The following is a 14,830-nucleotide window of genomic DNA, read 5'->3' on the forward strand; positions in this document are numbered from 1 at the left end:
AGATGCAGTATTAGCCAAGAAAGTACTCTGATGAGATATGTTGTCCTGAGATATTTTACATTTTTCCAGAGCAAAATGGAGATAGGAAGTCCCATCAGATATACAGTTCAAACCATGTAGTAGAATAAACATGATTTCTGCTGTAACTACCACTTGGGGTTACTTTTAAGTGGCAGAATGAACACTAAAATCTGTTAGATGCCTCTCCAATCTTCTTGTTTGCACACAGCTGCCAGCTGAATGTAGGTACAGTAGTCCTCATCAGTGCTAAATCTTCAAATTTGGAAATGTGCTACTGCTTTTTATATTATCTTTTAAGTTAACATTTAAGAAGATTGGTATAAACAGCACCATGATCATACTAGCCTGGTAACTGCTTTCCAGCTGAATAAAAGTCCCTTTACTAGTACAAGCAACCACCATTATTACTCGTCTTACAGCAGCACCTACAGACCACAAATGAGATCAGGGTGCCATTGTATATACATAGTAGATGTCAGTTCTTACCCCAGACAGCTTATAGTCTAAATAGACCAGACAAAGACGGTATTATGCCAATGTTATAGATAAGGAACTGAGGCACAGAAAGATTAAGTGACTTGCCCAAAGTGACAGATGAAATTCATGACAAAAAAAATCAGGTATTAAACTCAGATTTCCTGACTCCCAGTCCAGTGTTCTAACCACAAGACCAGCCTTCCTTCTTTTCCATGCTTTGGAACATTCTTCACTAAAATTATTTACTTTTAGCCTGACAATTTCCCAATCACAGAACAAAATAGAATACTGAGATGTAAAAATTGCAAGTTTAATAATGGTTTACAAATATACAATATTTACATTTGTAAGTTTTACAAACCAAAAGCACAGTCAACACAAGATGAAGACTTTTTGACCCTTTGGCTGCACTCAAATTTATTTACAAAATCAGATCAAATAATTTTTCATAATGTTGTAAGTGATATCAAAACATTTTAAACTGAAAGCAGCTTTCTGTTGTGACATGCCTACCAGCTTAACCAAACGTAATTTTACAATTTGAACTCATTCACCATGTATCACTTGAAACAGAGCCTCAAAACTCCAGTTCATCAGGTCAAATAAGGAAGAGGATAGCATTTGATCCACCATGTTTAAGTGCTTTACTGGCCAAGGGTTACACCAAAAATCTATTTCAAACTGAGAATATAGTTAGGAAGTTTCAGGCATTTTAACACTGAACTGATTAAAGCAGTTGTACTACAATCTTCTGCATTGTGTAGTTCATTCCAATCACATTTAACCAAATGAAGTCATACCTATAAGAGTCAACAGGCCAGATCATTAACTCAAAAAAAACCCTGTGTAATTCCATTAAAGTCAGTGTAGCTATTCTGATTTACACTATTTGAGGATCTGGCCTAATAGATTCTATTTTCCCCTACACAGTTTGATGGGTCAGTAAAGTAGCATTAGCTGCATTTTAATTAACCACATAATTCTTGTTTTTGGAAGATGGGTGGCATAACCAGGAACCCCTTCAAAATGGTAACCAGGAAAACAATATCTCCAACTCTTAAGGGAAGAAACAAAAAAGTGTGTTTTTTCAATACAACGTCTTGATTTTACAGATTAGCTAGCTGCTATGCTAGGTTCCTTCTTTACCACATGTATACTAGTCCATCACTTAAAAGAAGCAGACTGACAATAGACTCTCCAGACTGTGTGTATTTCCACTAATCTGAGGGCTGGACTTGTTCTAATCAGTGTGCACTAACTTCATCTTTTGACAGCTGAATTTTTAGGTTCTCATCTCCATGAGTTAGTTTCAAGTTTACCAAAACCAGTTTGAGAACCACAAAGATATAATAAACGCACACACTAATGTTTGAGCCTACTCACTTCATAGATAAAAAAAATCTTGCTGGTAACTGAGAAACAAAGAAAAACAACAGAAACGTGAATGAACTTTATGCAGTATTCATTTTTTGAGCACTTTAAATACTATTCACGTGAATTTTAAACCACACAACTGCAACATGTGAGAGTACCAGTGTGTACACAATATTGAACTTCATTGTAATGGCTATTAAGACACTTGGAGGAAACTGTTTACAACCGTAACCTATTTTTTATAATTTAATGAATTTAACATAGTCCAGCATCAATTTCTCACACAGAAGTCAAGTAAACAAGATCAAGATGAGCATCACAGGCAGAATTTTAAAAATGGTTCAGTCTTTATTACAATCATTACAAATTTTCCTACCCAACTAATTAAAAGGCAAAAAAATCCAGACCAAATTCAAGTATCTTTGACAAATGCTTGCATTCTGGATTTTCTTCGAGCAAGAGCTTCTTGTTTTTTCCTTTCAATTTCTTCTTGAGAACATTTTCTGTTTTTCTGTTCTATCACAAATGCTGCGAATATAAAATATGCATTAGGGGCCTTCAAACTTGTTCAGTATGTATTTTTAGTTGTCTGTGTTCAGCGTCTGAAGATAATGGTAGCAACACACTGTACTGACAAATGAGGAACCCAAGTTAAAAAATGGCCTATAAAATAAAGTCCATCCTTAAGGCAGGAAGTGGAAAGATACATTACCTTTGTATTGCTGCTGAAGGCTACTTACTACCCAATGTACAGGGAAGCAGACATTTGCTTAAAGGAAATTTTACTGCTGCCCTTCAATTGAACTTTATGACATCAGAAATCAATAAATAGACTACAATGGGTTAAGAAAGTTAAGGCTATTGGAGTGAAAAGGGTTCTAAATCCAAGCGGGTTAGGTAGAGATACTGGTATCAGATTGTACAGACACAGGGGTCAGGTATAGCACAGGCGTCAAAACAGATAGGACCAGTGGGATAGAAATAAGGTCAAAACCAACAAAAAACAGGAGACAGGGACATGATAGCTAAGCATAACATTTTATGTGTTTTCCTATAGAGCAGTAAATTAGCATGCACTAAAATTCTGGCCCCATTGAAATCAAATGAAAAACTCCCACTAAAGTCAGTATGACCAGGATTTCACCTATGATGCTATTTTCCTATTAACATAGCTTGGAATATGTGGCCTTTCACCTTAGAGAAATAAGACGAAGGGCATAAAGTCAGTTAAGGCAACTACATATGTGAGTAAAAATATAAGTACAAGTTTCGAGAGAGATTACTTGCCAAACTCTATACGTATCTGTGGTTAAAGGCTCAGCAACGAGATGGATTGTTATCCTTTCAGTGAGGATGGGAAATTTAGATTAAAATACAGAACTACCACCCAAAAAGAACTGAAAGCAATGCCACAGAGTACAAGATATTTCCTATATTTAATGACCAATGTATTCTGTCAATAAGTCCAAACATTACTATCAAGGAAAGCTATTTATTCCTTGAGGTTAACTCTCCAAAAAGGTAAACCAGAAAGTGTTGCAGCAAGCAAATATAGTAATTCACACCAATTCCCTAGTAAAAGGAGACAAGATTTCCTTGTTGCTAAGTGTTAACGTAATTGAAGCATTCACCGGTCACTGTTTTGGAGACCAGTGCTGTCAACCAATGACATCAAGGAGCTGAGATTTCCATTAATTTTCTTCTAGAACATATTCTAATAGTTTTTGGGTGGTGTGGTTTTTTGTCTCTTTTGTAACAGTTTCGCAGATTGCTACTTCCCACTTACCCGCTGTCCCAGGTATGAAAAAAAAAAAAAAGGACTGGAAGATATGACACAAAACAAAATAATCCATAACGCTACTTGAGTGAGTCAGTGGTTTGGCGAAGTACAGATACCTCCAAATGCAGATGATGTTTGTTACTGTGTGAGAGTTCGGTATTTTTGTAGCTGTGATTTCTGAACTTCTGCACTGACACGGTATGTTTTAAAGGTGAACTACAAACAAAACATCAGTAGTTCAGCTTCACCAACATTTCATATTGAAAAGAAACTTCACAAAGCCATGCAGTGAACTAAAATCCTGAACTGACTGTTGGCTGGTTCCATGCCCAAGCATGTTTCCCTAGTAACTGATCAGTGCTTGCAGCAAGAAGCTTTGGAAAGAGCTGGGTAAGCTTAAATAGGCTTGGGGACAATGATACGAGAGCCAATCAGCTAGCCCATTCCCCCATCAGCAACCAGTAGAAACCAACTGACAGACTTGGGAACAGATAGGAAAATGTAAGTTTTTAGATTACATGGTGAATACCCCACTTCACTGGCACATTTGTGCAAAGAGCAGATACTGATGCAGGCCAAGGTTTTCCCAAGTGACTAGTGTCTGGAGTGCCAATTTCAGGTGCCTAAATTGAGACACTTACACTCATCCCCTGAAAATCAGGCCCCTTTAAAGTATCCAATCTTTGACACCCAAAAATTTAGCAATCCCAAATCAATAGTCTCTTTTAAAAATCTTGGTTGAAGTAAGTGGCGTTTTGACATTTAATTTGCAGTTCACATTTAAAATCAAACGTAAGCTTCAGAGAACAGTGACTGACAAACGGTGAGACATTCTGGCAATGCTGAAATATGGTATGTTCAGAAGTGTCATCAAGACACACTGGACCCTATGAGCACTTATAGGTAGGGTCAAGTATTTTGGCAAATGAGTGAAAAGTGGGGGTGGGGGGCGTATTCCTTCAAATATAGTAAGTTAAGGGAGGTTTTCCAAAACAGATTTTCATTTTTGAAAAAGAGTAAGATAAAGTAAGAATAGGAGTACTTGTGGCACCTTAGAAATGAACAAATTTATTAGAGCATAAGCTTCCGTGGGCTACAGCCCACTTCATCAGATGCATAGAATGGAACATATAGCAAGATATATATAATCATACATACATACAAACTGTGAGAGGCTAATTAGTTAAGATGAGCTATTATCAGCAGGAGAAAAAAAACCTTTTGTAGTGATAATCAAGATGGCCCATTTAGACAGTTGACAAGAAGGTGTGAGGATACTTAACTTAAGGAAAAGTAAGAATGTTTATTTTAAAATTGTCTCATCATGCCTACTTTGAGAAGACCAAATACTTAAGTTTATAAAGAACATTTCAATACCATACAAAGCTTATAGTACTCAGTTTCCTTTGATGTGATTTAACACCTCACCCCCCCCAGGTTAGTAATAAAAAAGAAACATACCTGTTGTCGTCTCTGCCAGAGATTCTGAAAGGTGCCTCTTAAAAGGTGGCTTTTGATTAATTTTAATCTTCCCATCCAAAGGGATGTTCAGTTGATTCTTGCTTTCTTCTAAACCCTGCTGAGTAACTTTGATTCCAGAAGTGCCTCCTATACATATACTTTTAGGATCCACATGAACAGCAACATGGGAATTGTTAATCTTTTTAAATGTAAACTTTGAAGACACAACTGACATTTTGTTCATACAACTGTTATTTTGTATCTTTCCTGTGTTGTGTGAAAGATCTTGGTTGCAGCCCCCATTAAAAGCATTAGCACATCTATTTGTTATGTTAACTGGATCAATTTCAGAACCGAGGCTTCCTGCAGGCACAGAATTAGACCGATACCATTTTCCTGGAACACTGGTTGTATTTGCAGAAGCAGTTTTATTATAGTTTTGGGAATGGGTATACCTGTGTTGTATAGGAACATTTGCCATTACAGCTATAGGATTTGCAGAATTTGTACAGTTCACTACATTTCCAAATGTAGTTAATCTGTCTGTAACCCTTGAGGGCTTTGTACAAGGAGTGCCCATCGAGCTGGTGTCCTGGTCAGCACTGATTTTTTGTGCCAATGGGTGATTAGGCAATCCTTTCTTAGATGCTGTGAAGCTGTTATCAGCATCAGATTTGGAAGTAATACTGGCTCCTTTTATAATTATTGCTTTTTTGTTTCCATGTCTAATGTCTTGGTTCTGAGTTTGTTTTTCTACATCATCACACACCTGATACAACAAATTATCATCTTCGCAGTTTGTGTCCCAAAGACTATCAGATTCACAAAACATATCTAAAACTTCATCAGGAAACTTAGGATCATTCCAATCATCAAATGACACAGGACATTTCTTAGGCATTTCAGCTTGTTTTAGGTCGGCCACGCCAGTACAGGTCACCACCTTCACTAGATCATTAGGCTTCGCATTAGTAGAAATGGATGACTGAGGGAAAATATTGTGTTTGTTATTTCCATGTTTTCCAGCCTGTGTTCTATGAGGATTACAGTGTATCAAGATGGAAGAGGATCCTTTTACAGGAAAACTGGTGGGACCACATTTAGGCTGAATTCGTTCCATTCCATTCTTAAGGTCAGATTGCACTGAAATAAGAGAAGTATAGTCAGAAACTTTGTTTTGGGCACTTTTCCAAGTGGAATTTTTCTTATAAGCTTTAACATCATGCTCCACATGTAAAAACCCAGTCTGTATCTTTGAATTTTCCATCTCATTATTTGGTTTCTGGAAAGAAAGAGATTTTGCAGCGTCTTGTATTGTTTTACTATTTTGTTTCAGAGGTGCATATTGAATACTGTTGGATTTGGATGAAAAACTAACACCAATTACAGAATTAGAAGTATTTGTTCTTTCCTTAGTTTTACTAAGGCCATTGAAAGCATGTGTGCTTGGCTTTTTAGGAGCTGATAAAGCTTTTTCAGGAGTACTAGTCAGTTTAGGTGTCTGGGTAATCTGCATTACAAAGGAATCATCTGCCAATAAGTCAATATCCCAATCATCAAAGTCATCATGAGCTACTTCAGCAGGCTTACTAGAGATCAATGATTCTATCTTAGAGGATGTTAAACTCTGTTTTGGCAGCAAAGGAATATTCTTAGTTTCTGGAGCTGCAATCTGGTTCACACTTTCTGATGCACATGTTGAACCTTGCTTCTGGCATATCTCTTTAGCAATGTGCTGCTTGATTACTGTACTTTCCTTAAAAGTGTGCTTCTCCTCCACCAAGGGGCTTTTGCTTTCATGGAAACTATTGTTTAGGGAAATAGCTGATAGGCCTTGGCTCAACTGTCCACTACATTTCTGGGTAGAGCAATCAAAAAGGGCATTAAGGGCCACTTCGGCCTCAAGGTCTAAAGACTTCTGGCTGCTAGTTTGACATTCTATAGCAGGGATGCCAGTGCTCTCTTTAACTGGCTTCAAGGACAGAACAGTAGGTGTTTCAGAATCTTCATCAAGGAATGACTGCAGATTTTTCATCTGTGCATCATCTTTATAATTATTTAAAGTCTCTGCCTCTGAAGTAGTCTTAATAAAACCATTGCACTGACCATCTTGCTCCTGGATTATATCTAGCTCTACCTGGTTTCTATCAAATTGCTTAGCCAACTTCATCAGTTCCTCTTCAGTATTTTTTATTTTATGATCTCTAAATGGAAAAACAGAAAAAAAGTCAAATACTGAAGAATATTTTGCAAAGTGTAACCAGTTTACTCTCTAGTTTAACAAATGTAACTACATAGGATATGATTAAAAATCTCTAAACAAAACATATATAATTAATTTAACTGTCAAGGTATATCCCTTTACTGCAACCAATGACCATGCCATTTTAAAAGATTACAAAGTAAAAGATAAAAGTATTACCATGTATTGACTCTGATAATGTACAGACTGTATTCATGAATCCCATAAATTCATGGATTCAATGAAATGCTGCTTCCCTTACACGAAAGCACAACTTCTTTGATGTATAAGCTAAAGTGAATTTGAACTTACCGTGTACCATTTAATTTTGTCCTAGTTCTCACTTTTACTACTCCAGGTGTACAGGGAATAGCATCCTCACCAATCCACATCCCTAGAAGAGATCCCTCAGAACAGCCTCGTTTTTCATCCTGAACAATTAAGATTAAATTGGCACTACTTAGCAATTTGATTTAAATTAAAGATTTCCCTATACACACAAGTTGCACTGGTTTAATTTAAATCAGTTTTAAAACAGATTAAACTGGTACAAACCTGGCTATAAGTTAAAGGCACAAGCTAAATCAACATAAACCAGGTTTAAGCCAATGTAAGACTTCAAAGACAAAGTTGAACGAATTTAACTACACCAGTTTAAAAACCACAATTTTAAATAAAGTGGTGCAACTTTGTGTCTGGACCTAGTTTAGGATATTACTATATTAAACAGGCAAAGTACCAAAGCGAATGATTACAATAAAATATTCTGCAATGTTCACTTAGCAAACTTTATTTTAATCTACTAAGACAGTTACCTAAGATGTGCTCTCTTTGTTTACCTATTAAAACAGTGCTGACAAATTACAGAAATTCAGAAAATCATATTGAGGAAGTCTCTTGAACAGGAGCAAGTTTTGCATTCTTCCATTACACCACCACCACAAGATATTTCAGATAAATTAGTAGAAATAAATAGAATTTAGAACTTAAATAAAAATTGGTCCAGAGCTCTAAAGTTCAGATCTGCATCTGAACTCTCTCAAAGTTCTTAGCTATACAGATCTGTGAATGTGATCCACGGATACTTATAAACAACAATAAAAAAGAATGAAGATGCAGAATTACTGTATATAAGCCAGAGGAAGTGGCTCAAGTTTTACTGGCCAGTAATGGAAAAGAGCTTTTATTTTAGGGAAAAATGATGGTACCAGCAAAAGGTAATCCACACACTGTCAAAAAGTGTGAATAAGAAGCCGCAGTCCAAGGCAGGGCCATAAATGGTGCAAGAGAGAGCAATAACTTATACCACCAAAGGGGAGGCACAGTTAATTGTTTCTTTGATAATGACTTTCAAATCCCAGATGATTTTTTTTTCAAATATTATGCTCTTGCTTCAAAATACAGAAACCATTTTAAACGGTGTCAAATAGTAGGCATATTTTTGCCTGCTGAAGATTACCCAATTGTGTCAGAAACAGACAGATTTTCTTATGGATCTTATGCTTCAGTAAAAGATGGCCCAGCTGTTAGAATAGCATCTTGTTTACTTTGTCAAATTCCAGGCTCTGGATGACAATTACACAGGTGCACTGGCATCAACCATGAAAACTGACTAGGATTATAAACAGACATTACTAACTTCATCTACTAGAATAATCAAGTAATTTAATTATATCAATGCTATTGCGCAGTCTTTCCTCATCTTAATCTTGTATGGTTCCTGCACTTTGCTAGTCTTTATTTCAAGATAATTCATATTTTAGGGGCAAAATAAGATTCATTGTCTTCTTTCCATGGTTAGATTGTTTCTTTCAACAACAACAAATAAAAAGGAATAAGACTGGAATGGCAACACAAAATGAATAAGGTATTTTAAATTGTTAACAGTTACTATATTTCCAGGATTTTGGATTTCCAGTTTAAACACCAATATAAAAAGTTGACAAGATTAACAGTCACTCAACTGTTACTATTTATAGTCAGTTTACATCAGTAAACTGTACTAAAATTCCGTACATTAGATATAAACAAAGTATAAAAAAACAAAGTATTCTTGAAAGCCCATTCATGTTTAGCAGAATACGAACGATTTATCTAAGAATATTGCTTTTTAGAAATGTAACTAAGAAATCAAAGCCAAAAGGTATTCAGAAACTGGAAATGAGGGAGAATGTGTATACATATATTAGAGCTTGGACCATCCTTTCATTTAATCTGATTTACACAAATAACGTAACATTATGTACCTTTAGAAAGATGTTGGGAATACACAAAAGGATATAATTTATAAAAATGTTCAAAGGGAAATGGCAAAAATTTAAACAAATCTGACATACAAATTTAAATTGACTTCAATTTTGATATTCTTTTTTTAATCTCAAATTCTGCAAGCTCCTGCTTGCCACTAACTGTCTTTTATCTATTATGTGAGCTACTCCTTCTAGCCAATTTACAAGATTAAATGTAAAGGGCCACATCCTCACCTGTTATACACTGTCTTAATAGAGCTATGTGAATTTACACCAGCTGAGGATTTAACCCCAAGAGTGCAACGTGCTGGCTATCTTACAACCACCAATTATAAGACACTCAAAATTAAAATTCTTATTTCAGACTTGTTTAAGATATGAATAATAAAATTTATCTTTTACTGTACTGTACTTCTTGTAACTTTGCATTCACAGGAAATTCAGACTTGATGGTGCCTTTTATGAGAGTCTGTGGCCAGCAGAGAACTGCAAGCTGTATCATTTTCTTGCTGCTCCAACTTTTTAATTTTAATTGTAGAAATATTATTTTAACAAACTGAGCTGCATGGAGAGTCTGAAAAATTATCCCAAGGGCAGGCCTCTGAGCAACATAATTGGCTTCAACAGGCAAAGTAGTCCAAAGGAGAATGTACATCTAAGAAAACAAGAAAGCAGCAGAAAGAGAAAAATAAAAATGGAGATGGCAGAGGGAAGCAAGGCAAGGAAACAAACTGAGAACGTTGTAAAAGGAGGGAAGGAATAAAAGCAAGTTACACAAGAGAAATAAGGAGGAAAGACTGAACTTCTAAAAGGAAGGCAAAAAGTAACTCTTCCAAGTTACTTCAGAACTCTATCTGGGAGCAGGATCAGTTTCTAAATCCAGGAACACATTAAATCATTTGGAGAACTAGGTTATTTTACAGGTATGGCATGGACGTGTGTTTGGAAAGCTAGAACCAACCATAAGCAGAGAACACTATGATTTAACAAAAAGGAGGGCACAAAAAACTGAAAGCTATGGTAACTTGCATGGTGTTAGCACGGTAAATGGAGAGGAACCACCTAGTAAATATAATATGCCTAAAATTATACATTTGAAACTAAAAGTGGTTGAAATAGAACATGCCACTGCATTTTCTACAAGAAATGGATCACTATCACCCCTTTTGAAGCTAACGTCTTCTAAAAATTGGGGCTGGTGCCTGTTCAAATTTCTGCACTGAATGTCATATGGGTAATTTTTTAACCCCAAAAATGAACGTATGAAGTCAAAGATCTGACAAAAAGAATCAAAATAGTCAAATGTTATACTTGTGATTTTAAATTCAACATGACAAATATGCTAATGCAAATATTAGAAAAACTAAGAATCTCAGTCTTTTACTATGAGAAAGAGATTATGGAGACTAACCAACTGCCTTTTCCCCTGGTTTGCAGGCACAGGCAACTACAGCATCATTTTTAACCTTTGATTTTTGCATAAAGTACTAAGTGTTGCTCGAGGAAATTATAATTACCTGTGGAGCAATACGATTAACAATATCTGAAATGTCAACTGTACATCTACTGGTAGCCTGTTTCTTTCTTTCATTACCTATAAAAGAAAAACCTTTGTATAAACTGTCAAACATGACAAACCCAAGTTTCCCAGGTAGAAACATTTCACATACAGCTGCTAAATTCAAAATTATATTAAGTGTGGTATCACAGTATTTACTATGATGTCAATAAAAAGCCAGCCAGCCATACTAAGAAATGGCATTAAAAATGGATTTTACTGATGAAGAGTCTCTGTAGTAAAAAAAAAAAAAAAAGTTCAAACATCTACAGTCTACTCCATCCAACTGTACATTTCAAATGGTCATTTACTTTCTAAAAAGCACACTAGAAATAAGAACTCTTTGGTAATAGTTACCTAGTTTGTGTGTAATTGGCGAATGAGGATCCCAAAAAATTTCTTGTTGTATATCAGTATCATTGGCTGGAGAACTGAAGGTAGGTAACCTTGATCTGCTATTTAACGATCTCTTCGGAGTCTTATATAAACATGATTCTGTGCGAACATAAAGTAAGATTTCCCATATAAGAAATTAGCACTAGTAAAAAAATTATGATTGAATTTAACTCAAAATACACAAAACAGATCCCATGGACCAAGTGCACACATTTTATAACCTGCAAGATGAAAGAAACTATATACAATAACTCCTTAACAATTTTTCAATTTAGACAAACTACATTTTTCATCATTACATATTAAGTTCAGAATATGACTTGTCAGCTACATTAGTGCAGACAGAACAGTAAATCCATTTTCAAAATGCACTGCAGGACACAGAAAGCAAGATATTCAGCACCTAGCAGTAAGAATGAAAATTATCAAATAGGTCAATATAGTGCATTGCCCCACCAATGGGATCTGATCATAAAAGTCATCTTACCAACTTGAGAGGAGATCTTTTGCTAGAAAAGAGGCTCCTCCCTCTTTTTCTTTCCCTCCACTGGGATAGGAGTTTTGTGACCTTACACTGTAGTGATCTCTGGCTACAATTTTAACCCCTCAAATCCATTAGCTGTCAGCGTAAGTTAGAACAGCCAACAGAGGACTGTTCTAACTTACCCCTGGAGACTGGCTGTGCATGGCAGTTCCAGGACTGGGAAAATGTTTTCCACCCCACTGCCCCCAAACACTGTGTACAGTTCAACCAAACCCCAAAATCTGACCCTATATTTGTAACATTAAGGTAATTCTAGAGTGCCCTTTGTCTTGTCCTGTAGGGAAGCTTATAATCCCCAATCACTATGCATTTTCACATATAATGGATAAAAACAGGTCATGGGTGTGTAAAGACAGTCGGCCATGATTAGCTATGACTCCAGTGAAATAAACAAAACAGAGTACATGAAGCGCAATTTGTTGCACCTGCCTTTTTGAAATGAAGTTGGCAGTGTGGATGCAGCCTACAGATAAAGGAATTTTAAAAGACAACGCTACTAACTTTAAATATATTTGATTTTGGAAAAGATGTTTTATAGTTAGAATTCAGTCTATTTTCAACATTTGTGACCTCTTAAAAATGAGAAAATCCTTAATCATACATTCAAGTTTCAAATCCAGAGGTATTAGCATAGAGAAAGGATTGTCTTTCTCTGCAGGAAACATTCCTTTCTGGTTGTTCTGGGTCAGCGTTGACAAAACTGGAAGGAACTGAATGTGCACAAGGAGCAGGACTGGGAGAGGTGTCGAGGCACAAACATGTGTCTCACGTTCCACTACTGCCCTCCATTTAAAAAATATTAGGCTCCAATCCTACAAATTATTCCATATGAGTTCTGCAATTGAATGAAGTTCTCCTGAAGGTAATGGGGCTCTGTGTGAACATGGAATAAATTACAGGACCATGACCGAAGTTATTTAAATGTTTTCTTGCTTAGTATCATTAAACAACATTGAAATTGAAAAGCGGAAAGCACCTTGACTTAGAAAAGAGAAAAAAATAAATGGAACTTCAGCAGAAAATTCTATAGCTGCATGACACAATGAACTGATGAAAATAAGTCACTAGCAGTCAGATCACACCATGAGGTTTTTTTATACTCGATTCCCTGTTTGTACAGATGGGGATGTTCTGCTTAGAAGTTGATGGCACGATCTGCTCCATGACTACAGGGAGATGCTGCTTAAGTATTCATATATGAATTATGATAGAATCCATTCTTTCCCGGAGTTGAGAGAAAGATTCAGGAGACAGATGAACTCTTTGGAAAAAGGGTCTCACATAACCAGAGGGTATGGGTGTTGTGTGACTGAACTTCAGTTACCCAGTTTAGGCAGTGCTGCAAATTACAAGCTTAGGTCTAGCCTGTAAATTTAAAAGACAATTCAATCATCAAGCAAAAATGGTGCAAACACCAACACCAGTTTTTAAATTTTTTGTTTACAACAAATCCTGGTTATTTCCCAGACAGCTGCAATTCACTGAAGCACAAGGCTAACTGGGCCAGTTTCCCCATTAACCAATAAGCTCTTTCAGAGCATCAGAATCTTATAAGGAGAACCAAACTGATGCAATTTGAAATAAGAGACACCCCCTCTCCTTGGGCCAGCCAACCTGTCTGATGCCTTATACACACACCCAAACCGTTGCAGCGTGAAAACAAGAAGCTTAGCAGTTACTGACTTGCATTAAACGTACAGCACCTAGCGCATTAGGGGCCTGATCTCGGTAGGGCCTTTGCACAGCTGACAGTAGTTATGGTTGGGGAGGGAGAGAACGGAATGGAAGGGTGAGGGGGTCCCCCATGTGCTCCTGGAGCTTCAGGGAGTGGTTATCTCTTGTGGGAATACGGCTGGGGCGCCCCTCCTGGGCTGCCGTTGGGGATCCGTTCCCACAGGCTTCTGGGGTAACTCAAACTGGCGGAGCCCGTCTCTGCAGAGTGCTGCGCCGTATCCCCGCACCCGGGGGCGGGAAGCAGTCACCCCCATGCGGGGCGGGGCGGCCCGGCCTAGCTCCTCGGGCCTCACCCTCCGCCTTGCTCTTGTTACTGGGATCGGCAGTGACGGCCGCCGCCGCCCCTCCATCTTCCGGGCCGCTTTCCCCGGTAGCCGCCGCCCTCCGCCTCCTGCACCTCCCGCCGCCGCTCCGCGTCTCCGGGGCCGGGGACCTGAGGCTGAGCTTGTCACCAGCCTTCCGCCGTCTGCTAGCCATGGCGCGCAGCCCGGCGGCTCAGCATGGCGGCCCACAACCGGCCGCTCACGCCGCCGCCATCTTCCCTGGCGCCTCGAGCTCACTCCGGCCCGGATTGGTCGCAACCAGCTCGGCTGAGAGTCTGATTGGTCGCGAGCTCAGAGGCGCGCGGACGCGGCAGGGAACTATAACAGCAAGCGAAGCGGCGCTTAATGGAGCCGGTGCCTCTTCACAATACAGACCCCGCCCACTGTCCCCTCGTTACAGACTCCTACCACTGCCCCCTCATTACACTAATCCCCTCACTACGCACCCCTCCCACTGCCCACCACCTCACTACAGACCCGCCCCTCACTACAGACCCCTCCCACTGCCCCCTCACTACGCACCCCTCCCACTGCCCCCCTTATTACAGACCCGCCCCTCACTACAGACTCCTTCCACTTCCCCCTCCCCACACAACCCTCCCACTGCCCCCTCATTACACCAATCCCCTCACTACGCACCCCTCCCACTGCCCACCACCTCACTACAGACC

The 14,830-nt window shown here is 38.2% G+C and overlaps 1 protein-coding gene across 2 annotated transcripts; it reads right to left on the minus strand.

Annotated features, from left to right (window-relative positions):
* Nucleotides 1-794: 794 nt before the first annotated feature.
* Nucleotides 795-14,612, minus strand: ETAA1 (ETAA1 activator of ATR kinase). Of its 2 annotated transcripts, XM_037896031.2 has the most exons (6): nucleotides 14,130-14,612; nucleotides 11,520-11,657; nucleotides 11,122-11,198; nucleotides 7,668-7,786; nucleotides 5,114-7,317; nucleotides 795-2,400 (listed from the first exon to the last, which is right to left on the minus strand). In XM_037896031.2, the coding sequence occupies exons 1-6, from the start codon at nucleotides 14,311-14,313 to the stop codon at nucleotides 2,285-2,287; spliced, it is 2,838 nt and encodes a 945-aa protein (XP_037751959.1). In that variant the 5' UTR covers nucleotides 14,314-14,612; the 3' UTR covers nucleotides 795-2,284. The 2 variants fall into 2 exon arrangements, with proteins under 2 accessions (XP_037751959.1, XP_043399882.1); XM_043543947.1 differs by lacking the exons at nucleotides 7,668-7,786; nucleotides 14,130-14,612.
* Between the last annotated feature and the right edge of the window lie 218 nt (nucleotides 14,613-14,830).

Source organism: Chelonia mydas, chromosome 3 (assembly GCF_015237465.2).
Source record: "Chelonia mydas isolate rCheMyd1 chromosome 3, rCheMyd1.pri.v2, whole genome shotgun sequence".
Taxonomy (NCBI): domain Eukaryota; kingdom Metazoa; phylum Chordata; order Testudines; family Cheloniidae; genus Chelonia; species Chelonia mydas.

Bases quoted from the DNA above. Each gene is read 5' to 3' on its own strand.
- ETAA1 (XM_037896031.2), bottom strand. From the start codon at position 14,313: ATGGCTAGCAGACGGCGGAAGGCTGGTGACAAGCTCAGCCTCAGGTCC. The intron at 11,199-11,519 runs GTAACTATTACC...TTTCTTTTATAG, and splicing joins GCCAATTACACACAAACTAG to GTAATGAAAGAAAGAAACAG. The intron at 2,401-5,113 runs GTATGTTTCTTT...TTATATTCGCAG, and splicing joins TCTGGCAGAGACGACAACAG to CATTTGTGATAGAACAGAAA.